Below are 26,649 nucleotides of genomic sequence, written 5' to 3' on the forward strand. Positions count from 1 at the left end.
AAAAAGAAGCTATGAAAAATATATTAGATTCTGCCTAACTCTTAATAGCAAGGTGATAGAATTTTTGATCTTTACGTTTGCAGGATTTTAGAAATTTTAACTTATAGGAAAACATCAAGCAAGATTTTCAACTACAGAGAAGTTTGAGGCAATAAAGTATTTTTCTATGCATGCAAAGTATAAATATGTATTTGAATAAGTAGTGAACTGTGTAGAAGAAGAAAAGAAAGAAAATAAAGAGCTAAACCAGACCCAATTTGAAATGTAAATCATTAACACAAGCACTCGCTGTAGGTGAACACTTCATTCTGCATCGGGCTGAATTCTGATTTTTAAAATCAACACAGCAGAACAGAGGGTGTTGTGCTAATGACTCTATTTACTCATTCTACAATCACATTTACTCACATATGATTAATGACTAAGTACACAACAAACCCATAAAACCTGAGGACATGCTGTACCAAGCAGTGCTCCTGCTCCATTCACCTTGGAGCCCGAAGTACTTGGCAGCAGTTTGATTGGATAGTTTCTCTTACTTCTCTAAAACGCATTAAGAGTTAACTGTAATAATTTAGTTTACTAAACCATTAGCTTTATTTTAGGAAAGTTACTATCTTCATCTCAACAGAACTTGAAGGCTTGCATCACAATGTATTGTGGAGATTATGTGAGTATAATTATAATTCAAGTTTTTCTACACTTTTATTGCTTCTGATTTGCTGACGCATGTTGAACCTCATTTTCCTCCACCAAATAAATTAATATTTAATTTATTTGTGCAATTCTGGTGTTACTGACAGTACACATAACGTGTCTGAAATGAAAAGTATATAGAATTATCAGTTCATGTAACCTGGTTGTGAGTCTTCTATATCTGCACTAAGATGCTGGTACAGTGAGGCACAAAATGTCATACTGCAACCAAGTTCTATGAAATGAGTTGATCAAATGAGATCAATGCAGGTATATAAAACCACCAGTGTTTTTTGGTGGGTCTCAATTCTCAGTCTGTGTAACTGCATAAAGTAATTAACACTCACAAGCATTTGGTTTGGTTCACAATGCAAAAAGTATTTTAAAGCTAGTAACTGATATCTGTAAAAGTGATAAAAGCACAGGAAAAAGTACTGATTAATCATAGTAATATATTAGATAGTTTCATTTGAACTCTTCAAGAAAATGAAAGTTCATACTGCAGTTTTAATGCTTCATTCTGAAAGCTACCATTAGTCATTATTTTCTGACAGCCAAGCATAAAATTGTTTTTTGCACCTGGGATACTGATAATTAGTTCACTAAGGACTTTCATGTTCTTTCATTAATTAATAGGAATAATGAGTCATTCATTTCAAATGCTTTTTGCATTTGCATTCTCAATAAATTTACTGATCAATGCAGTATTTTCTAAAGAACAGACAATTTTTATCCTTATTTTATTTGAAAGCATAATTGCCTTAATTATTCCAATCAGTAAAATATTTCTTCCTATAAAATTGTACTGAGTATATTTGTCTTTCAATAGAACTGGATGCTGAATGGGTTTTACTGATGTGTTTGGTCTTCTAGAATTTGAGATATTCTACTGTTAATTAAGTCAGTTAATAACCAAAAAGGGATTTTCTTCTTTCCCATTCTCTCTTTTTGTAAATAACAGCCTATTTCTGACAATTAAAAAAGACAAGTAGAATTGCTCTATCTGAAAAATGTAGTAGATACATTTCAGGTAGAGTTTCATTTCATCTACTGATTTATCAAGACCACTTGTGTTTAAAGGATTGACATTTCATCCTCAAATGACATGCTGCTTGGTATTAAAGGTAGTAAATGATAACTTATAGGATGAATTCTCACTTTTAATTCATCAGAATTAGCAAACCATATTTGCAAGATAAAAACACTGCATTAGTCTGGTAGCACTGTCAGAAAATCTGATATTTTCATTTTTAACAGTGTGGGATGACTATCCCAGCTGCTTTAGGCTTCATTTGATATAATCACTCTGCATTAGTTCAGCTCATCAGACTGACTTAAGCAGACACAGAACTTAAGTTCTGATCTTTCAAATGATCTCTCAAATTTCACCAAAATACCCCCAAAATAAATGCTGAGGATACCATGCCTATTCCACCTGTTTTTAAGTATGTAAAGACAATTATTGGCCCTTTTTTGTTTCCTCAATTTCAGGAAGAAAAAAATGTTAATCAAATGTAGATAATGTGATATAACTCCATCCCATAAAACTTAAGAAAATCTGACCACACACTTTCTCTGAGAAAAAAAAAAGTATTTTAGCAGATTCTCAGGATAAGTAAGTTCTTACTCTTTATTCCCATTTCCCCAATGTGTTGTGAGCTGGGAGGGGAGAGAAATTAAAGGAGATTTGTATGAACTAGCTCAGAGGTTCCCAACCAGTACAGCAGACTGCTGCTGGGGAGAAAGAACAGGGAGTTGCAGTGTGGAGTCCGAGCAAGCACCCTCCCCTGGATGTTTGCTTGCTCTTCAAAATGAAGTCAGTTATGAAACAACACCTGAGATTCAGCAACAAAACAACAGAAAACCACTTTTCTAATAGCATGGGCAAATCATGAGCAAAAAAAGCAGGATCTACAAAGGATGGAGTGGTGAGGCTGAGTCACATTAATTTCTCATCTATGCTCATTAAGCACGACCTTAGATTGAGTGTAAGTCTTAATAGTACACTTACAGTATTTTTCAAAGAATTCCAATACGTTAATTTGCATTTCTAAATCAGTGACAAGCATGAAAAAGGAATTAGTAGTATTTAAAATATAGTTGCTTTTTTAAGATTATCTTACTGTTTATGTTCTAAATATATCTGCATATGTTGTATGTGGAATACTGGATAGGATGGAGTCAACCTAGACTAAGAATGAGATGTAGATAACACACAGCAGCAATTCTGACAGATTCAGCAGCACTGTGCAACTTCTTTATCAAAGATTACAAACAGGAAATGCTCCCCCTCCCCCCCAATACACAGAGTTACAACTACCAGAAACTAGATAAAACATTTGTGTCCTCTCTAAAATACAAATACAGGAAAAGATGGGATGCTTTGGAGAAAGACTGAGTTTTCTACATTTACATGCATCTCTCCCATGTCTCACACATACACTATTCCAGTGAAGTGTATTGCATACAATAACTCTTAGAATAAACCAAAATTATTAATGAACAGTTTTTTAAATAATAAAGCTGCACACAAAGGACACCACTGCAAAAGTATAGCAATAAGATGCATGTAATTAGTATTAAAGTAAGCATTTTATTTTAGTAGATATTCCCCATGGGAAACATTCAGACTAAGGAATCTGATTGTGTGCTATCAGCAGAATGACCTAATGAATAAGTATTATTAGAAGGCTGTTAATACTTCAGATTGCTTTTTCCATCACAAGATGGAATTGCCTGAACTTTACATATCATACATTGATAAAAAAACAGCCTCAGTTTTGATGGATACTTTCATTGAACTGCTTTTGGCTTTGGTCAGGAAAAGTTGTAATTTTCTTGAACAGAAGGAAGCTAGATTTCAAGTATGATTTTTCAGCCTTAACAGATATCTTACAGTTCCTATTCAGTCTTTTCTCCATTTTGATTAATTCCACCAATACTGCAGAACCTGTACTGACAGCACAGCTGTTTTGGAATCAGTTCTTTTCAAAAGGTAAATCCACATATGCAAGCAAACATATTTATGAAACGCCCAATAGGACCGCAACAGGATATGACACATATTGAGGTCAAAAAGAAGATTAAAATCCTTGAAGTTAAAACCAGAGTCATCTCTAGAGATTTGCTTGCTTTAGTATTATGAGCATGGATGCTCTTGGGGAAAAAAAATTATATATTATAATGTTAGAACTCATATCAAATTAAACTAATGTTTTAAATTGTAGAGTTTTTCCACGTTTCTTCAGTGAACTGTACCAGGTATTTTCCCCCTGCCTTCTTCAGAAGACTTGGCTATCTATTTTATAACCATCCATCTACACGTCCTTACCAGTAACTGCAAACTTGTTAGTGAATTTCTGTAATATGTGAATGACTATCCTTTCTGAAGATTCGTGAGAACACTGCTCAATGGAATCAAAGACCAATTTGCTCTTCTATTTAAAAACAAATGGCAGGTAAAACTCAAATGTCATTTATGTCATTGGCTTACCATTGGTCTCATGGTACATACAAAGTTAGGATTTAGCCAGAACAAAGCATCTCCTACTTAGCCAGTAGTTGACTCAGAAAGGACCTGGATAGATTACATCCTTGTCCTAGTGCCAAGAATGTTAAATAACCCAAAAAAATATTCCAGCTCTTCTTAACTTATAAAAACACTTCTGGTACTTCAGAATTCACTGTTCTCCTTTACTTCTATGAGTAAGTCTAAGAACACTTTATTTAAAGGAATCAAATTCAGTGAAGAAGATAAATTACTTCAGGCTTCTCTTCTGACATCACTGAGAACACCACAAAGTCACTGCTGCAGCTCTGACATGGAATACAATTTCTGCTCACTGTAAATAGCAATATAATTCTCATTTAAAAGTGTGAAATCCATGATAGTGTCAGCATGAATCCTAGATCTTTTATTTTTGTCCCACATTTTGCCCTCTTGCCAACTTTATCAGTTTCGCATTTCAGCACCTATGTCAATCAGTAATTAATTTTTTTTTTATATCTGTGAACCTCTGAATTCTTTGGCAGCCATAGGACACACTCAGATATATTAAACTCAAGTTCAGAGAAAGCACTAAGGCTTGGTTTGCAGTGCAGTGTACCAAAGTGAGAAGAAGGGGTGGATCCTGGCTCCACCTCTCCTCACTCATTTAAGGGCTGGCAGTCAAGGGAGCAGTATCTGTCTGGATAGATACTGCACTTCTCTTGAGTAGTTATCTGTTGTGGGAAGGGGTGATCAAATTTTCTTTCTTTATTGCCTCTTACCACTCCACAGTGTCTGTATCCCATTCTAAGGCACTGTCCTCACCTTCTTTTGCTATATAGTAGGAATACCACAACAGGGATTAATTCAATAATCCGTAGTGACCATTTTAAGGAGAACAGAAGGAAAATTATGAGATCACACTATTAATTTCTCTCTGCTTCTCAGGAGTCACGGAAAGAAAAAAATACAGCATATAAGCAATGTTGTCAGAGATCAAAAGTCTCCAACCATGTTTTTTTTTTCTAGACACTCCACACATGGAGAACAATGTTTAACTTAATGTTCAACAAAATTTACCTGTCCAGAAGTGAATCTCACAGAATTTATGATTTAACTAAACAAAATTTAGAAAACAACACAAGTCAAAGTTATACTTACAAGAACACAGCTATTGCAATAGTTCCATAACCCTGTGACTCACATTACCACTATCTATAACAAATGAGTTATAGGTACTCATATATAGACACTCCCTACAACACTGAGCTTCATGAGTATATCCCTCTTACTCATCTCTTTAGAGCTTTCTTCCATTATATGGATTTATTGGTCAATCACAGCTGACCAATAAAAACCTATGAAGTGAAACAACAGTATGCATAACCATAATCAGGTGTTAAATCAACCCTAAAAACACCCTGCTTCAAAACAGGGCAGTAGAAATTCTCTAATCATAGATAATGAAAGCAAACAATTCCCTTGTAGTTACCTGCTCTCTGTTCAGCATTGTCTGTTGTAAATTCATCCAGTAAACAAATGCCTCTACCACCCTGCCCTTTCAGAACACACAGTGATGATCCTTGCTGTCATATAAGCATCATCTCTGCATGCTTAGACATACAAACCCTTCCTAATAACTTACCTAGGAAGCACAGTTTCGTACCTTAAGGTCATAGACTATGGAAACAGATTGGCAGCTTTGCCAAGGTGGTCTTTGTTTTGATGTATTTCCTTATTCGGGAACACTGAGCAAACTAAGATTGTAACCACGTGTGCTATTGAACTAGTTGGAGATTGCAACAGAACTTCACTGAGCAAAATGCCTGCCACAGCTCTCTGGCTTCTGTCTCAGTACAGATCACAGCAATCAAACTTTGTCAACAACTTAAAACTGCACCTTCTCTTCCATGCTTTCACTCTCCGCATGACACTATGCCAAAAGACACAAGAAGAGTCTCCTTCCTCAGGAAAATCAACCTCTTGGATTTCCATGTTGCTTTTGAAGCAGGTTTTCCTCCTTTTCACTTGCTATGTAGTGTCTTGTCACCACAGAGCAGTACTGCCACTATCACCTCTGAAGTACAGGATTAAGGCTTCACCCTCTTTGACAAGGGTTCATATATCCTGCACAGGATTTACTTCAGAGAGGCACTGACATGTCTGTACTTTTCAAAAAAAAAAATCAATCTTTGTCTCCACTGTCAGTACATTACCTTGGCTTTGCCTTGCACAGTAAATGACACACAGCTTGCTGGGATTCTTTGGTACAGAGCAGAAAACAAATGGTTACAGCACACAGCAGCAACTAGTGAGCTGCTACTGCATGACCATACTGAATTCAGACCCAAAATCACCAGTTTTCTATAGGGTTTGATTCTGATCCATTCAATGAAAAACAGGTGAACTAAAGTTTATTAAGTTTAATAACCTCCTGAAGGAGATGAACTAGGGATGACTCTGCAAACTTGGAAAAACCTGAAGTTATGGAAGTAGTCATAAGATAAAACTGACATCAGTTGCGATGGAATCACTTTTCTTAAGGGTCAGACTGCATATACAACACAAAACAGCAGAGCACTTTCCTAAAGGTACACTGCAACAATAACCCTGTAGCCTACACCAACAGCAAGAAATCAAAATGCAGAGGATTCTGAAGTGCATAAACTGTAAAACCTCAATCCTTCCTGGGAGAACTGTTACATACAGGCAGAGCACTGAATTGGGTGGGAAACAACCCTGAAAATACAAAGATGAAGTACACTGAAAATCCTCATCAGGACTAACAGTGGCACAATTATCTTAGGTGGGATGGTGTACAATACAAAACAATTCTAATTCAATTTTAATTTGTTTAAAAGTGAATAACAGGTAGGTTCTTCCCCTCAAGGGGAACCTTCATATTTAATTTGATTCTACTTAAAAGCATCATGACTTTAATTGAATCCTTGATAGGACATAGGTGTTTACTTGATTACATTTCATCTGCTAATGGTAAATCTCAAAGAATAAGGCAGTGAATGTTTCTGAAAAGCAGTAGCAACTCAGCTGAACCATAAGAGAATTGAGTCCATTCGAATATCTATTATTTTGTCTGAAAGACTTACTACAAGAGCTGTGTTTTGGGAGTAAAAACCTTACACTGAAAATCTGTATATCTGAAAGTACTTTTGTTATAATCGATCCCTCCATTATAATTTTGCAAATATTCATTCATATGCCTTTTTTCATTTTGATGGTTTCATGAAGATACAAATTCAAAAAGTGTAGTTCCAAGAACTACATGGGAATCCACTGTTAAAGCACTCATTTATTCATGATTATAAATGCTGAAAAGATCATTTGCTTTGTAACACCACAAACCTGAGTTTGTGAAAAGAAATACTCTGAGATAACCAGTGTTTCTGAATACTGAACCTGTTCACAGCTGTTGCCAAAAAGAAGAGCCAGCACTGCTATTTTAAATTAGATTTGGATAAATACATACACCTGCTAGATTTTCTCTCCTCCTACCATCCTTCTGACCAGCAAGTACAGTGACATGGTCAGAGAGTGCTTAAACAGCATGTCAGATATGCTCATCCTTCCTATCACAGGTTTATACTCTAAGCTAGAAGTCTCCAAATCATGTATCTGTTACTCAAATTCCATTCACAACCTATCATTCTTTATTATTATTCTCATAAAAAAAAAATTCTGTTTTGGCAGTTCTAGCATAGTATTTGATAACAGTTTGGTTTTGGACTTATTTTCTCCTTCTCAAGATTGATGAGCTATTCTAGCAGCTCAGACATTCTGAGAAGCATGAATTACAGAGGCAGAAAGCTAAATTCCATTTTTCTAAGTCAGAGCATATATCAACATACATTTGCTGTATTCTTAAGACATAGACATAACAGTGTCTTCCAGCAGTTCTTTCTACAGTGATTTTGTTTATCAGCAAGTTTCAGGGTGGCTTGTCAAGCTACATTACCTATCAGCCAAAGAGTTCACACGTTCCTGCCTCATGGGAGAACTATCTTTGACTCTCAGTATCACTTGACATGCTAACAAAGGAAAAGTGAAAATACCTGATGTCCCACACAGCCAAAGAGCACTCAAACTCCTGCAAATAGCACATATCTAGGAGACTTCTGGTGAACAACATTTGAAGAGCACACGTACTGTAAGACAACAGAAAGTCACTTGGATAAAGATAATTTGAGGCTGATCCTAACCAACGGATATGTTACATGACTAGTGAGACTTAAGATACATGGACTGAAGGGGGAAGATAGCATGGAAAATAGCTAGAGGATAAGTCTGAAATTCATTTTAGGTACAATGTTATGTATCACCTTATAAAAATTGACATGGTTTCATCATCATCTCTACAGCCAGAGTTTCTCTCCTCATCTCCGAAAGATTTTTCTCATATTTTCCCTAATTGTTTTTAATGAGTAAAATGACACTATGAATTTTATGCTTGTGTAGGACATTGTATTTAAAATGAAGAGTAAACTGCAGAAAGATGCTTGTCTAACAGACAATATTTCCTTTCTTATGTAAAGTAACTCCTTCAAAACCTTAAATTTCTGATGCTACATTCTTTTCCTCTCTTAGCCACCAATAATTTGTTTGTCCATACACTTGTTCGCCTGGTAGGTCTAAGTAAACTAAAGTAATCATCAAATAGACTAAAGAATTATATTTTCCTTCTCTTCAAATATATATCCACTTCTTGCTTGTTGCTTTTTAAATCCTTCACCGAAACTGCAAGCTAAGGACACACATCATTAGCAGCCAAACACTAAACCAGTATGTGTATGTCATTACTGCTGAAGGCACCACAGAAAAAAAGATTTCAAGTATACATTAAGCGAGAAAATAAAGAGAGTAATGCAATTAACTGACCTCCTAATTCTAAGAGGCTTGTGTATAAATACATCATTTGTATTTGTAAATAGAAAATTGGGTAAAATTTAAGTATTTCAAGTTATCAAGTTCATTTTAATCAAATGCATTTACTCAGAACAGGAATCATTATAAAAGACAACTGTTATGCAGGGCGAGTTTGAAAAGGCAGGTATAATCCTCAGAGGAGCTGAAGGGGTTAACTGAGGTACAGAGCTAAGCAGCATTGAACCTCAGTTATTTTCATCTGTATGCAGATCTGTGATCCTATTAAAATGAGGAAATCAATTCTATTTACTATTCATGGATTTGGCAAAACATGAAATACTGTATGAAACAAAGTATCATTGGGAATGAACTGAGAACAATTTAATCAGCTAGAAAGCAACCAGAAAAATAACGCTGACTTCCACATAGGATGTCAGAAAGATAGCTCACACTTCATCCCAACATCATTTCTTTTAAAATTACTGCCTTGGTAAGCAACCTACATTCTTCATTCACTATTTTCTCACCAGCCCTTTCAAATTAGAAATATCAAAAGAAATTGAAGACTAACACAGATAACTTCAAAAGATAGAATATTTTCAGAAAGGTTTGAGAAATAGAAACAAAACAGTGATTCCATTTTAATGAGAACAAAACACATTAATAACATATTTTCTTTGTTCAATCCTAACTTAAATATGCTCTGGCTTCCTAAGGTTTGCTACAAGTTCTTGCCTGTAAGTTAACGTACTTTTCCCCAAAATTTCCCCAAAAAGCAAGAGTCTTATGTGATTGTTGATTCTCACTTGAATCATATATGCAGTTAAATATAAAACATTGCAATTAAACACTTCTTTCTCCTTTAGCAGATACAAGGAACAATTTTTCCAGCTCCAAATTTTAACCCTATTATGGATGCTCAGTTGCTAGGAGGAGCCCTGCAGGGAATTAGTAAGTATCTTGGCATATTCCAACACATCTTTTATTACATAATAACACAAACTAAATCTATATATACCCACAGTAATAAAAACATCAATACACGTGTTGATTCTTCAAGGCATCACAGTAAGGCTCACCAGTGATATCCAAGCAAATCATCCACCTGCAGGAGCTCAGAGCTAATTAAAATTAATCTTAAACGCATACCAACACTGCTAATAGCAAATGCTTTCCATAAGAAAATAAGAAAGAGTTGTCACTATAATGAAAGTCAAAACTGGATTCATTTTTAGTTGTAACCCCAACGTTAGCTAGAAGCAGAGATTGTTATACCTTTTAAAAATAACACTCATCAAGAAATAAAAAGAAATGGAGTAGAAATGTTTAAAGTATTAATTATCTTCCCCTCTGGAGTAAATTTTGCTTTCAGTCTATGAATAAAAATACCTTCCACAAAACATTTCTTTCTGTTCCAGATTTGTTTACAGCTGAACACTTCATATTGCTGAAGGTTCTAAGGATGATTTTCTTTTTAATTACCCTGTGAAACATTTTCCTCACATTAAGACTGTTTCCTGTATCAGAAATTTTTTTTAAATCACCTAAGATTTTCACAAGACTGTATAGCACCAGATCTTGCATCCTGGTCAGTTTCTTTAATAGAAAAGTGAGGTTTTAATCTTAATGTCAATAGGAACACCACAAAGTAGATATTATTAAGAACAGCACAAAGGATCTTTCTTAAATCCATTACAAATGAATTTCTACTTAAATATTTTGCCAGACTTCAACCAGCACTTTTAATGCAACGTAGCTAACATGACAACACAAAGAATATCCTCTCCATTTGCTGCTGTAAACACACATGCAGTAGCCCTACTTTAAACTCTGCCTGACAAAGAATGTAGAACAAAATTCTAGTCTCAAAGAGAGCTGGCAAAATACGATGCTCAGCTTAGAGCAGTTCAAGTCTTCACATTCTTTGCAATTCCTGACACCCCCATGTCCTGCACACACATTCATTCTCTCAAGGAGGCTTAGTCACATACTGTTACAGCTGGGAAGATTATCATGGTGAAAATAGGAAAAGAAACAAACAGGGAAGGAACACTCACCTGTATCCAAAGATCTAGGTTCACAGGAAAAGCTCCACAGAAGAGAGATCTTCAGAAAGAGACCCTTCCCCAGTGGGGGTCAGCCCTTAAATGGGGTCTGGGAGAGGTGCAGCCAAGCTCCACCTGTGACTTCCGGTCACACAGCTGAATTGCCTTCGCCTGTGCTCCCAGGGCTGACTCAGCCCTTGCCTCAGGTGATCAATCAGTGGTTCAGGCCATGACTCAACAGTTCCCATACACATACATTATCCCATTAATACCAGTGGTATTACAAACAACAAGTTAAGTCATTTAGGCATTTTAACATTTCTTGAATCCTCCTTAGTTTTACTGTAGAGACTGTATAAACTGTACAGAATCTTAATGATAATTATCTTCTGAAAAGTAAAGGAAACCCTTACACACAGAGGTTCAGTAACACATCCATTTTGTGAGCTTGATGGAAATGAATCAAACTGATATGAAATCAGTGTAGCACAAGAAGCCATTACAATTATAGCTAGATGGACTACAAGAAAGAGAACTGAACTTACTGCATAATGAGCAGACACAGACTTCGTCTGCAAACTTATTAAAAAATTTAAATCACATCCGATGTCCAATTACATCTGTGTCAAAATGGAGCCTACCACTCGTAGATCATATGACAAGATCTGCCTAAGCTGAAAAAAATACAGAACTTATATCTATAACACATCTATATGTGCATATAGAACAGTGATTTGTAGAAGCATCGGAGTATCTTTCTCTAGTCAGATGCTAGGTGATCTCCATGCTTTGTAGCCAAACTTAACTCTAAGTGTAATAAATTGATCTACGCTTGCAGACATGTTTCTGCTGGAATGACACTAAAATGCTGAACCATCTGAAATAACCAAGAACCATCTTCTGGGATGGAAAAAATTCAAAAAAGATAAAATAATTTTCAGAACATGTTAATCATCATCTTCTTTTTCCTGAGCAATTAATACTGATGAGTTATGGAAGTTTACCTGTAAGCTCCAGGTACCCAGCAAAAAGCAGAGGTAAACAAATTGCACTCAGAAACTAATTTTTAAAATAAAATATTATTTAAAACTTCATAATTTAATTTATATAGTTTCTCTGAAAATATGTAGTTTTCAACAAATGGCATGACTGTAATTTAAGAAATCCCTAATCCTGAAATGACAATTTAATCAATATCAAGAAGGCATACAAGTATGGCTCAGCCACAGATTCTTTTATCGTGCCTAGTTCTGAAGGGATGAAAGCTGGGATCTGTTCCATTGATGGCTTCAAATCCATTTCACTTGAGAGAGATGGTGATGTATCCGATAATAACAGACTATTTCACTAATTGCTGGTAGTACACCAACAAGTGAAAGGTATGTATGCAAAGCACATATAACTGATTTGGTAAATACCAGCAAAATATCAATTTGTTGGTGTGGCGTTTTTTTTTTTCAAGAAATTAAGTTTATATTTTTGAACAAAACAGGAACAATCATAAGCCTAAGTAAATAACCATTTGTTAATTGAGAATCTGTGTCTGGTTTATTTCCAGGTTGTGAAAAAGATGTGTTGATTGATGTCCTAACACAACGCTGCAATTCACAGAGGCTCATGATTGCTGAAGCATACAGAGACATGTATGGCAGGGTATGACAGAACCAAGCTGTGCTTTCTTTCCTTACTTTTGTCCCTTCTGTTTCCAGTACAGTTGGTCAGTCCTTCTCTCGGGTCATCGCTAGAATTAGAAAACTGGCAAACTGCTGACTGGCACCAAAAGGTTGGCACACAACTTTGCTCATGTAACTATGCATACATTTGAAGGTTTCTAAATGTCATTTACACAGCAGAGCATCTGCCACAAAACAAGGAAGAAAAAAGGTCTGCCATTTTTTCTCTGAGAACAACTATTGATCTGCTCACCAATTATCTACTTGAGTTTTCTTTTTAAATCCAGACTAAAAATATCACATAAATACCTAACTCCTTATGAAAACACATTATCAATAAATTTCTGTCTCCTTCAGCCACAGCCAATTAACCTAAATCCCTATAAAGCTAGTGCTCACAGACCTAAAGACCCAAAAGAACTAAAAAGAATGCAAAAAAAAAAACCCCAAAAACCTTCAGATTTTTTTTTAAGTATCACAGAAACAAAGAATAGTAATAGAAGAGAGTGCACTTCTTATACTTCTGCAGTGCACTTCACAAACAGTCTCAAAGTCATGGACTCACCGCTGCACATAGACCACAATTTCATTTAAGTGAATCCATTCTATGCTGTGTGTACTTGATAGATACAGTCCAAATCAGTTTTAATCTAACACTGAGACTAAACAAGAATGCTGAATTTGTCATTTTCACTTGTGACAGTGGACAGACTGAAACAGATAATCCTGTTAGTGCTCCATGCAGTTTGATTTATCCCTCAAAACTTTGCTATCTTACAGCAGGAACTGCTGAACAGGGATGTATCTTGCTATGAATTGCTGCAGTTTACAATTCAGGAGATACTCCAGCATGTATCAGTGACAGCATTAATTTCAGTTCCATACATTCAATATGGTAGCCACTATGGTCATTCCCTTGAAAAATGGAAAGCATGAGATATTAGAAGGAGAACTAGGTATTAAAAAAAAAAAAAAAGAAAGAAAAATACAACCAGCTGCATGACAAAGATATAAACAAAAGCTTTAAGACCTTTTACAATTAGACTTCAGGAATTTAGTACAGCAGAGACAATTTAGGAAATACTAACACTGACAACTTAGGGTTGCCTTTTCTTATTTTTCAATACTTCCAATTCCCTTAATTCTAATTGCAGGGATAATCTATAAATAGTACCTATCTGTACTATTAACCCATTTTCCCAAAGGCATGATGTTTGAAATGAAATAACTTAATGAATTAATTTCTATTCCATGTGTGATTCAATAGCTGCCAAATGCACATAATATGTATATAGTGAATACTGTGTGTTTCTTCCTCACAAATCCAACTTTTAATCCATATTTGTCCTCCTTCATTCCCAGTCTAGCAACTAATTTAATTATATTAAGATATGCATCAAAAGTAAAGTACAGGCTGGAAAAAAAAAAGTATCTCCAATAAATTAAGTTTATACCATGGGAACCATTTCTGGTACTCCTACAATTTCTGACTTAGGTCAGAGCCTATCTGACAGCTGCCCAGTGCTGTACGAGTACCTTCTTAATCAGACACAGCAATCCCATAGCTAACAGGTTTTTGGCATTTGCAATGTTTCAAGGGATGCTGCTGGGAAAGGGGAGAGTGGGAAGGAAACTCTCTTCCATTAGTCAAATACCTGGCAAGTGAGGAGGCTTCCCTTTTATTAATCCAATGTCTGTCCAAAGTAGTGAACTCATTTTGAATATTATATATAAACTGAAGCACATAGCCCTCCAGTAATCCAGAATAGGTATTTTTATGTACTGGGATGATTTTTTAAGAATGATTTTTTAAATTAATCACACAGCAAATAACCCAGAAGAAATTAAGGAAATTGCCTTTGTGTTATGGGATTTAACTTCTGTGAGCTCAGCTCTCACAGATTCAGACAGGGAATCTGCCATGGGAAGCTGCAAATGCTCTGCTATGGTATTCAGGCTTCCAAGCCCCTAAGGAGCAGTTGCATTCGAACTCCTAAATTTTCATCTGTATTCCAATGAACCAAAAATCAACAAATCTAGATAGTTTACTTGCTTCTCTGTCTGTTGCTATCTCACAAGTACTACTAAAAGGAGTAGGTTCTGTAGGTTCAGACAGTTCATCTTCATCCCTTTACAAAGAAAACTGCTAATATTTTTAAGTTGTTTTTCATGAAGCGTGACTGTTGAAATAATCCTATGTATTTTTGTTAAGGATTTGATGACAGACCTAAAAGAGAATCTCTCTCATCACTTCAAAGAAGTCATGGTTGGCCTAATGTATCCACCTGCATCCTATGACGCCCATGAGCTCTGGCATGCACTGAAGGTATTGGCCCAATTAACAGCTACTCAGACACACAGTCACTGTTTTTATTACTTAATATATGACAGAGTGATTTTCTGTATATTTAAATGCTTGATAAACTGCTAGAAAGATGTTTCATAGTACACTGACATATATGAAATTTTAAAAAAGTTTTTTTAAGCATTTTCCACCATGCAATTAAATGGTGAAATCCATTGCTGCATGGCAATATTGAAACCAAAAGCACAAATTGGTTCAAACTGGATCAAAAAGGACTTGAAAAATTCTTAGAAAACAACTTTGCTCTTGGTTATTAAAAATAATCATTCTTTACAAATTCTTTCTTAAAGAAATTCCTAAATTGCTAAATCCTGAAAGATGGGAAGGCATATCCCAGAACTGATGTTCTTACCCACTTCAGATTGCCTTGAACACTTCCTGGCACGTATACTCAATCTTTGAATCTGATTTCCCTCAGTAACTCCTAAATTCCTATTCAAGCTCTAAAATTCTTCCCACTGTGTTTCTGTCAACAGCAGTCTTGCTTCCTTCCCCACTTACTAACATATATTCTGAAATCCATAGTAAGTAGGAGTATGTGTAAGTTTCTACTCTTAACTTGAAGTCAATTTCTTTTTAAACAGGTACACTATGCAAAGGCACACCATACACAGAAGAAACTGTTAGTCTTTTGTTACATCTAATAAAGCATTTCTTTCTTCTGAAAGCTCTGGTTCCTAATGACTTCATATTTACTTCCTCCTACACAGGGAGTAAACACAGAAGAAAAGTGTCTAATTGACATATTAGCCTCAAGATCAAATATGGAGATATTCCAAATGAAAGAAGCCTACTTAACACGTAACGTATTGTACAAGTGTACAACAGCAGCTCTAATATGTGTATTAGGCTGGATGTATTAGCATGAGTGAAAGAACTAAATTACAAAAGTGACTTCTCAGCATAGTTCCCTTCCTCTTCCTCCCTCTTCATAATTATATTTAAAAATGAAGAAAATGAATAAAGTTTAACGTATGTCATAGTACTTTGGAGATGTATTGCTGCCTATCATGTTTTAAATAGCTAGCAGTCACACTTAGGGATTTTCATAAACGTTGGCACACATTTTTCCAAAGTGCATCAACTGTTTTTCTCAGAAAATGCTTCCTCAGGCTGAATACTCAACTCACCTTCCTACAGCGGGTGCTTCTGAATATCCCACATTATGCAGCTGCAGCAGTGGCAGGGCTGCCAGGCACAGGCAGGAGGATGGGTGAGCTGCTGAAGTGGCTGAAGCCCTGGCAGGGCAGAGCCCCTCTGTGGTTAGGTCCATGCAGAACCTGCATGAGCTCCTGTGGAATAATTTTTAATACCTTTAGAAAATGAGCGTGTATTTGCACCCTGTGCGTTTACCCTTTGTTTGCTTATTTTCATACGTAACATTCAGAGCGCGTTCGATTTTTATTTATTTAGCTTACACATTTTTGTTTTAATCTAGAATACAACAGTGACCTTCAACAAGATATCGATTCTGAGACTTCAGGTCACTTCAGAGATACTCTCATGAACCTCGCTCAGGTACTGTAAAAAAAATAAATAGTACGATACACACATAAAAAGTTTAGAATCACTTCTAATATAATTCAAGAAATCTTAAAGTAACTGCAGCTGAAGTTTGCTCAATACAACTACGCTTTTGAACAAGAGAGTTCAAGAAAGAGTAGAAGAGGAAGAGAGCTGGAATTCTTTCGTCTACTTTGACTTTCACTTCACTTTTCAGATAGAAGCAAAAATCAACATTTTTTTAGAAAGGTCCTGAAAACATAAATGCTGACTCAATCGGTTTCATTTCCAAAGGAGTCTGCTGTCATGTCCAAATTAGATTTTTGTTTTTAAAGGTCTGTTTTCCCTGTTTTTAGAATACACAGCTCATCATCTAGTCTGCATGTGAAAATGCAGACATATCTATGAAAGAAAATATTAAGCAGTTCCTTGTTTTAAACATTATGTTCTTTGCACTACTCTTTATGCTAAATCACAGTACACAAGCATGCAGCCAAAAGAATTACAATCACACAGCAGCTTTGACACAGCATTACCAAGTTGCAGTAGTGATCTTTCTGAGATCACAAGTTGCTGTTCTCACTGCAGTCAACATGCACATTACCTTTAAAATGTATTGCAAACCAGAGTAACAAATAATGACAAAACTAATGGCAGCAACATGAATTGCACTTACATTTCTATACGTTTGTCTGTTTGGGGAAGGCGTTTCTTACTAAGATACAAAATGACATTAGGCCTCACTGAGCACAGACATGAAGAACAGATGTTTCAAAGGTAGAAACTATAAATGGGAAATATTTTATCTAATACTGGAGGGTTTCTCCCTTAATAATGAAATTTCTTCCATGGTTAAAAAGTAAAGAGCTAAAATCTAGGCAACTTCATCTCTTCTTACCTTTACCAAACCCATAAGAAATTTTTGTTTATCTTAAAGTTATTCTCTTGACAATGTCAGACTAACTTATTGCTCTTTATTTTCTATACACGTACAGACCTTTGATATCAGCAACTTCTCAGCTAACAAAGTCTAACTGCTATTTGATAAAGAATGGTTGTAGGAAATTCCAATTTTACTAACCTATACTGTGTATCTTTGAAGACTGCTAACTGAATCATCCATGTCTGAACAGGGTCTTATATTAAAAGTCAGTGATATTTCATCAGTTCTAGTGCTATGTAACTTACAGAAAATTATTCTATAGCAACATTTCCAATGTAACCTTAGGTCATTGGGGGGTTTTTTTTGGAAGCACATTGCTTTGATTTCTATTAAATCTCTGGACTGATTATGCACACATCTGACCACAAACAGAAGCCACTGTGTTTCACACACGGATGACAAACTGTTCAATTGCTTTAGCATAGTAATTGTGGTTTTGATATGAATACTGAGGCAAATTAGAATCTACATAAATCTGCTACCAATGAATGTACACCAGCAAAATCCTCTGGATGGAAATGATTCTGAAATAGTAATTCCTAAATAAATTTAGAAATTTACAACTTCAGGTTAGTCAACGTTCTTGTATGATTTAGAAAATATTTTTATTGTTTGCTGTGTCTGAACTGAAATCTAATTATTTTCTAGAATTTTAAAAATGGTCAAGGGTAGCGTGGGATTCACCAGCTAAATTGTGCCGAGATTAGTCACTATTAATCATAACTGGAAGCAGTGGGCACTTACCTTGTGTAGAGTAGTATGCATCTTACTGCCTACTTGTCTTTTTTTCCCTGCACCTATGTCACTTTATGTGGTCATTCCAGCATAATTTCCTTCAGGTAATTTATCTTGTAGGAATTCTGCTCTTAGCTATGTGAAATTCTTACAATTCAATTATAATACAGCTGACTAATTTTAACAGGAAAGAACTACAGATCAGTCATTCCAAGAGTTGACACATGATGCATAATTTTAATCCTCACTATCACATGCACAAAAAAACAACTGTAAATTCTAAAGTAACTTGCTTCAAACACATCATTAAGACAATGACTGCATATAGCTTGAGACTATTAAAGAGTTTGCAACCAGGGCTGATTCGTATCCTTACAAGACGATTATGGTTAAACAAGCAATTCCTGAATGTGTGTGCTTTTTTCTTTTTCTAACAGCTACGTAATTCAGATCATAGCGTGTTTTGTTTACTAAAACACATCATCATTTATGTAACTGAAAAGTTATTAAATACATGCAAATGTTGTAAGTGTTCTTCTTTGGTTTCTATAGCAAAGTTGTCAAACAATTTGCTAGACTTAGATCTTAATTTTAGACAATAATGGAGAAAGGATTTTCCTAGCAATACACGTAGTGATATGAAACAAGCAGTCAGTAGCAAATGCTACCCTTCTGCTTGCTTTTCTCTCAAAGCTACGTGTTACAGTAAACAATACAGCATTCAGAGCACTGGTGTGGTGGTAAAATATCATTTAGAAATCAGACTAATAATGGGATGGGTTTATGGGGCGAGTTTATCCACTTCCACATTTTTTTCTCTCATAACACAGTCTGCCATTTCAGTGTTCCTCTGTTCAGAAGATATGAAGCTGTAAATGAAAATTTGAGGATATTTTCCACGGTTGCAAATTCAACTATTTATTACATTGATTCAACGTTAAAAAAAACTGTGTGATACCTCAAGAAATGAAACATAACATTTATTTTTTTTCTTCCCCCTCCCCCAGGGAACAAGAATGGAAGGATATGCAGATCCTTCTACAGCTGCTCAGGATGCAATGGTAAAAACAGGCAGATGTGGAAACGTCCCACATAAAAAAAAGAACAAATGCTAATGTTGAAAAGTGATTCAGAATTATTTAAAATCTTCTGATTTTTTTCTTTTCCTGGTATAACAGATTCTATGGGAAGCCTGTCAGCAAAAAACAGGCGAACACAAAAACATGCTGCAAATGATACTGTGCAACAGGAGTTACCAGCAGTTGTGGATGGGTAATCCAGTGGTTCAGCTGCTTGACCATACAGCGTAAAGGAAAAATCTAATTGCTAATAAGGCCATGGTTTATGTATCAAGCTCAGTGAGCAGCAGAATATTAGCCTGAACCATAACTGTGAACACTTGGAGCTCCTAGAATCTCACTGATGTTAATGGGATTTTGGAAGTAATGCAAAATTGAACTTCGCCTGATGACTACAAGTTTCAAAGATGTTTTGAAGGGGGAGGGGGGAACTTGCAGAGTTCACATCTGCTCTCTCTTAAAGAACACAGACACACACAGAAACATAACAGGATGCTTTTATTTAGAACTAGATAGTCAGGCATAATTACAGATTAAGAAAAAAAAAGCGAAATCTTCCACTGCAGTTAAGAAATTCATCTGCTTGATGACAGGTTTGAGATGTGTTTTGTTCTGCTGTGGGAAAAAGTCTGCTTGGTGACAAGTTTATCACTGTGCAGGCAGTTGTACTTCTTCTGCCAACTTCTAACAGTAGCTTAGAACTACTTTGGTGTCATGAATCAACCAGATAATTCTGTCACAACTTCTGTAAGGATGGTGATCATGGGATTAACACAGTGTAACACACCTGGCCATGCTAATATTCCCCCGCTGTAGAAGACATTTGAGGGTTCTGCCTGTAATGTAGTTCACTGTAAGTTTTCCTAAGGCTTATGTAAGCATGCACTGTACTGGTGTGTATGTAAGTCCAGACAATGCAGATGTCTGGATAGTGACACGTTACGCATATTGTGTGATGGCTTCTCATAATCTATGAACATTTGGCCAGCTTTAGCCAAGCTGAGCATGGAACATGTCTTACATGAAATTCTTACAAGTTCTAAAAACAGAGATTGCAGGAGCATTTATTAATTCTTACTATCTGTGAAAAATAGACTTTGGTGTGGATTCATTTTAAACTGTATACTAGACAATCTAGAGAATCTGGATTGTATACTAGAGAATCTAGAAAGAGAATGTCCTGGGAGCCAGGTTTCAGACTACTCATTTAGATTGCCTTAGTTGCAGGATATAAACTTAAGAAAACACTGCAAACAAATAAATAGAAAAAATTACAGTTAAGGGTTATAGTAAGGAGGGTGGGAAGGTGAGGAGAGGAAAGTTGATCACTGTTAATGAACTAGAATAAAGTGAGATTTCTTTTCCTCCAAAGTTTTCCAGGAGTTCCAAAGTATCTCTGGGCAAGACCTGGTAGATGCCATCAATGACTGCTATGATGGATATTTTCAAGAATTACTGGTTGCAATAGGTATATAAAAATATACAGAATATACATAGAAAGAATTTTGTTTTTCTGATACTCTTCTCCACTTTCCCACATTGTTTGATTAAAAGTTCAGAAATAATTAGAAAAAGATATTTGCACAGAATTTCTGTTCCATGCTCATGTAAATCTAAACACGTACATGTGCAGCACCAGATTCTGACCTAACATTTGATAACAAATTCGGTGTGATCAGTGATGGATGCATTAGCAACTGATTCCATACACCTTAAATCAATCAGTGAATCATAGAACGAGCTGGGTTAAAAAGTACCACAATGCTCATCTAGTTTCAACCCTCCCTGCTATGTGCAGGGTCACCAACCATCAGACCATCAGACCAGGCTGCCCAGAGCCACATCCAGCCCAGCCTTGAATTTGTAAATTTTTCAGGACTTCACTGGTATGCAAACAAGTTCCAAGCTTTATCTGTCCATTTACAGATTAATAACATTTCTACACGTGTCACAAGAGAGCATTCACTGATTTTTAGTGAGCCTTTCTGTGTAATGAGTGCTTAACCAAATTAAGTACCAGACTTTTAACTGATACATATAGCCATAGTTGTGAAAACTGGTACCTTAATTTTGAGTTGAGTTGTGGATAGCACTACATAAGCTAACAAAAGTGATTTTACCATAATTTCCTATTTACCTGTAGTAACATCTCTTTCCTAGTTCTCTGTGTCCGTGACAAGCCTTCTTACTTCGCTTACAGACTCTATAATGCAATTCATGTAAGTAGCTGTTCTTCTCCACGTATTATAAAAATTAGCTTCCTATTTTTGTTTGCTTGCTTACACTCAAATAGTTACAAATCAATCTGTTCAACCCTTGAGGTGGGACTGCATGCTTTAAAACTTTTGGCACCTGAATACATTTCAAAGCAGCAGTGCCTACACAATGGAATGTAACAGAATTTAAACACTAATAATTTAAATACTTAGATTCCTTTAGAGATCTTTTTTTTTTCTTTCTTTTTTTTTTTTTAATCAGAGCTTTTATTTTCTTTGGATTGTAGCTCCATCTGCTGTTCAGAACTGAATGTGCACTTTTTGTACCATGCATTCCCCCCCCTCTCCCTCAAGATTTAATAAATATTACAAATAATTAAGTTATAAATTAATGTTACTTGAAAACAAATAATCATACTTTCTTGTGTGGCTCTACGTACATCTGCAGGTTCTTTTATCTTTGTGTATAAATACTATCACATTAAATCATGTGAACGCCAATAAGAAATGGAGGTAAATGCAAAGAAAAACCTTCAAACTACTCTTAAAGGAAGCAAGTGAAGACATTTCTTTTGTTTTTCATTCATTAGTGAAAATAAGATTCTATGTTACATAAAAAATAAAGTTCAATCTCTTACGTATAATCCTCAAAGTATAATCTTCTAAATGTTATCTACAGATCACAATAAAAGTCAGCCATGGGTAAAACATTAAAAATCATTTTAGAACAGAAAAGGCAAAAGATTAGATTCAAGGCCAAACCATAGAGCAAAACTATTCAGCAACGCTGCAACAGAGCCCCAGTGTCCTCTTCCAATACTACTACTGTCACCTGTTTTAACTAAACATGCAACAGGTGACAGCAGAGAAACGAGGAAAATCCTGTGGGTATTGGGAAGAGGCATAATTTGAATGGCTAAAAGAGGATTCTGGTACATGACGTGGAAAAGGCTTGCCAAAAGTACCAGCTACAGGAAAAGTGATTGTTTCTCTAAAATCCTGTGGAGACTGATTACAGATAACGTGGGTGAGGCATTCAGGTTAACTAGAAAAGGTTTTGAAGGATTAAGAATAAACATCTGCATCTCATTTTAATTCATATCTTTCCCTGTTTTCACAAACTGTTTTAGTGAACACACAATTCCTGGAATAAATGCAAGATTTTAGTTGTGTCTAGTCTCGCAAGTCAAGCCATGCCCAGACTACAACAAAAGCTTTTTACACATGCATTGCAATACAACAAAATTCACACTGGATTCTCATGTTTGAGATCACAGTCTGTAATGCTTCACAGGAGAGGTTTCAATCTAGCCATCAAATAGTCATTAAATTCTCCATAAGCAGCTTTATTATTATCACTTACTATTTGCCTTCAGGGTAAAGAGATTTCAATGTGAAGGGATAGATCATAAAATTACCTGTTTGGCTTTACACAACCTAAACAGGTCATCAGGACCCCAAAGCTGCTTTGATTACTTTAAGCACCACTGGATGTCTTCTTGCACCACACAATTACAACACCAATATTTGTTTAGAAATCCTTAAAAAAGAACAGCAAAATACAAGTTATGTACAATCTGAATCAATGACTAAAAATCTCACTGAATTCACACTGGGGAAACAGATTGGGAAAAAGGTTGACTTCAGTATAGTTTCCATGAACTCCATAATGTTAAAACAGCTAATTGTAGAACAGGTTATCTACAACTACTGGCAAAAGTTTGAGGCTTTCCTTTTGAAAGCTTCATTGCACAGTTAAAACACTCATATATGGAAAATACCTCCTACTCGTTGATATGAATTCCATTATTCAGGCATGTGAAAACTTAGAATAAAGCCTCTGAACACCTAGACATTTAAAACCTTAAATGTCTTTATGGATAGCCTAATTAATTGTCTATTACAAAAAACTAAAATAATCATATACGGATTGGCAATACAGCAATAGATGCTCACCTAGTTTTTTCATGTATTCTTCTCTTTTTTAGGATTTTGGGTTTCACAATAAAACAGTCATAAGGATTCTCATTGCCAGGAGTGAAATTGACTTGATGACTATACGACAACGATACAAAGAGAGATATGGGAAATCGCTCTTTCATGATATTAAAGTAAGTTTTTAACCACTTTTAGATATACTCAGCACATGCACTATTCGCAGAGCCCTCTTAGAGAAATTCATTCAATCCCAATGGATTAGAGAAAAAAAAGTGTAATATCCACAATATAAATTTTCAATGCCTCAGGCTTATCAAGGTAAATGAGCAGTAAATTCTCAAGCCTTCATGATTTTGTCTCTCCTCAGTAGCAAGAGTGGTATATTAAACAGAGCAGAACAGAATACTCTAAGAAATAATTTTCATAAAAAGTTTCTTACACTAATTGATACCATCTTTTGCACTGTCCTGCAAGATTAATACTACATTCCTGTTATCTTTGTCTGGTCTTATCCTCATGTTTAAATCTAGCCTTCAGAATAAGTCTTCCTCTAGTATTCCTGCTCTGCATCTTAAACTTTAGTATTGGTGAATAGTATAAAAATGACTCTTGCTAAGATACTTTGCATTTTTTTTTTTTTATGCTGCTATTTTCCTGCTGAGATGTGCAATAGCTGCAGGAAACTGCTCATTAGTTTTTGCTATTGATCTTGAAAAGCATTAAACAGAACTGATCAAGTTTTTTTCCGAGGTAAATCACTTGTAAGCATCCAAGCAACCAAAGCCTGAGATATGTGAAATTCAGAAGTCCTGCCCCAGAATCCTTACAAAAACATTGCAATATTTTAGAAAATCTTACAACTACACTCCAATCCTTGACACACAGTGAAGAAAGACTGCAGTGAAGTTGATGTGGTTTAACCCAGCAGCAGCTCAGCACCAAACTGCCATTCACTCGCTGTCCCCTCCCAATGGGACACAATAGGAAAATAAAAAAAACAAAATGAAACTTGTGGATTGTGATAAAACTTATTTATTAAGACAGAAGAGCATGGGAAAAAAATAACAGTAAAGATAATTGTATTTTTATACATATTTACAAAGAAAAATGATGCACTTGCTCACTACCTGCTGACTGATGCCCAGCTAGCCCCCAAGCAGGGGCTGCCCCTCCCCAGCCAACTCCTTTCAGTTTTGTGATTTCACATGCTGTTATAAGATGCACCTCTGGCCAGTTTAGGTCAGAGCTGTCCCAGTTTTGTCCCCTCGCAGCTCCTTGTGCCAGCCAGCCTCAAAGTGGCAGGACAGCACAAGAAGCTGAAAAACTGAGATGTCCTTGGTTCTGTGCAATGCTGCTAAGCAAACAACTAAAACAATATGTTAAACACTTTTCCTTTAAAGACAAGACTCAGCACCATACCAGAAAACATGAAGAACACCAACTCTGTCCCAGCTGAAACCAGGACAGAAATACAGTCACAGAATTTTTTTTCTCTTGCAGCATTTTGCTTCAGGACATTATGAGAGTGCTTTACTTGCTATCTGTGCTGGTGATGTTGAAGATTATTAAGAAAGAAGAATGGATTTTGAAGCTGTATAAACTGATTTTAAGTGGAAATTGAAGCTATACACAATTGTAATTGTAGGAGGTATCTAATCTACTCAAAAGATCAGAAAAATCAGTGCTCAACATTTGACAATTTTAAATTTTTTTTGAGACAAGAAAAATGTAAACACATTATCAGGAACATGGTTTTATCCCTATTTCAGACTAACGTTCCTGTTACCATTAGTATTGTAAATTAATGGAAGAATTGGTAGAAGTACTTTATGTAAGCACACATTTATGATTTAGTCGTGCAACACTCCAAAACCTTAAGACAACAGGCTTGGTGATCCATTAATTCTACTCACCTGCTTTGATGAGGAAAAAAAAATGACTGGAAGATGAGGCATTTCACGGCTTTCTGCAGAGAACTTCCATTCCAAAGGATTAAGTTTCGAAACGCCATTTGCACCTTTGTCATTTAAATCATTGGAAGCCCCTCGTGGTGCGAGTTCTGAGCTGGCTCACACTGGCCAACACTTCACTCCCAAAGGTTCAAAGATGCAGTGCTCCTCACGGAACGTTTTGTGACAACTCGTACCACAATGAACAAAGTGTAGAATGAGTCATAAACCCAGAGATAAACATAACGCTCCCTTATGAAAATATTTTCAGTCTATCAGTTAAAGTTTCTAGCGCAAACATTTGTGTCTTCTATCTATCTGTACTGACATGAGATTTCTAAGTATGGGAAAACGAGGTAATATTACATTTCAGTAACTTCCCAGTGTTGTTTTTGCCTTTTGTTTTGCCTTATTTTCTTACAGATCTTCCATCCTGACACAGACCTTTGCTTTGTTTAAAACAGGCACTGTGACTTTCTGCCAGCAAGGCTCAGTGTTACAGAATAAAACACTATTAGAACAAATACGTGCTTGACTTTGTGCTGTCGTACCACCTCCAGTCTGAAAATAACACATTTCCAGCATATCTCTGTTTTCACAAACATTTGTGCCATAAAACTTAGCATAAACATGAAATTTTAGTTGGGTCCCGCTTGAGTTTGAGGAACTTCAAAATTCACGAGGTAGAAAATAGAACTATCGAGTCGGAACTTTAGACTGAATGGTTCTAGAAGAAAAAATGTCCACCCAGAAAGTAAGACAGCGATAAACACGACGCCAACACGTTAGCATTAACAAAACCCTAAACTTGAGTTATAGTCTCGCAAGCGTAATTACGGGTAACCAGCTCACCTCACCACTGTGCAGGGTGTGGAAAGTGAAAGTGTTGTTTCTGCAGTGAACAATGGAGAAGGGCAATTGATCTAAAGAATTAAGTTGTAGCATATTCTTAGAAATAATTAGTACGAAAAGTAAGAATAATATACACATATTGGTAACATTTTTAGAAACTTAATTACTGAATTACCTAACAAATTCGTTCTCACAGCAGATTTTGAATGTTCTAAACAACGTGTGTATAGTGTTTGGAACTAGAGAATATATTGTAACGTTGTTCATTAGACCAGCAGAAGTGAAAT

At 35.8% G+C, this 26,649-nt stretch overlaps 2 protein-coding genes across 3 annotated transcripts in view; one reads left to right on the forward strand and one right to left on the reverse strand.

Annotated features, from left to right (window-relative positions):
- The window catches only part of LOC149918024 (uncharacterized), a 35,282-nt gene extending 24,141 nt beyond the window's left edge, over positions 1-11,141 (reverse strand). The window contains exon 1 of the mRNA XM_090138491.1: positions 11,122-11,141. The gene's annotated coding sequence lies outside the window, so the exon portion shown is untranslated. The remainder of the gene's footprint in view (positions 1-11,121) is intronic.
- On the forward strand, positions 653-25,778 carry ANXA10 (annexin A10). 2 transcript variants are annotated; one of them, XM_090138492.1, is made up of 12 exons: positions 653-670; positions 9,931-10,015; positions 12,668-12,762; positions 14,995-15,108; positions 15,858-15,948; positions 16,586-16,665; positions 19,336-19,389; positions 19,507-19,600; positions 20,780-20,875; positions 21,568-21,626; positions 23,612-23,734; positions 25,062-25,778. In XM_090138492.1, exons 1-12 carry the CDS (start codon positions 653-655, stop codon positions 25,128-25,130), a joined length of 978 nt encoding a protein of 325 aa, XP_089994618.1. In that variant the 3' UTR covers positions 25,131-25,778. The 2 variants fall into 2 exon arrangements, with proteins under 2 accessions (XP_089994618.1, XP_031469703.2); XM_031613843.2 differs by having other exon boundaries at positions 9,934-10,015.
- Positions 25,779-26,649: the final 871 nt, after the last annotated feature.

The sequence above is a fragment of the Phasianus colchicus genome, chromosome 4 (assembly GCF_987193195.1).
Source record: "Phasianus colchicus chromosome 4, bPhaCol1.hap1.1, whole genome shotgun sequence".
Taxonomy (NCBI): domain Eukaryota; kingdom Metazoa; phylum Chordata; class Aves; order Galliformes; family Phasianidae; genus Phasianus; species Phasianus colchicus.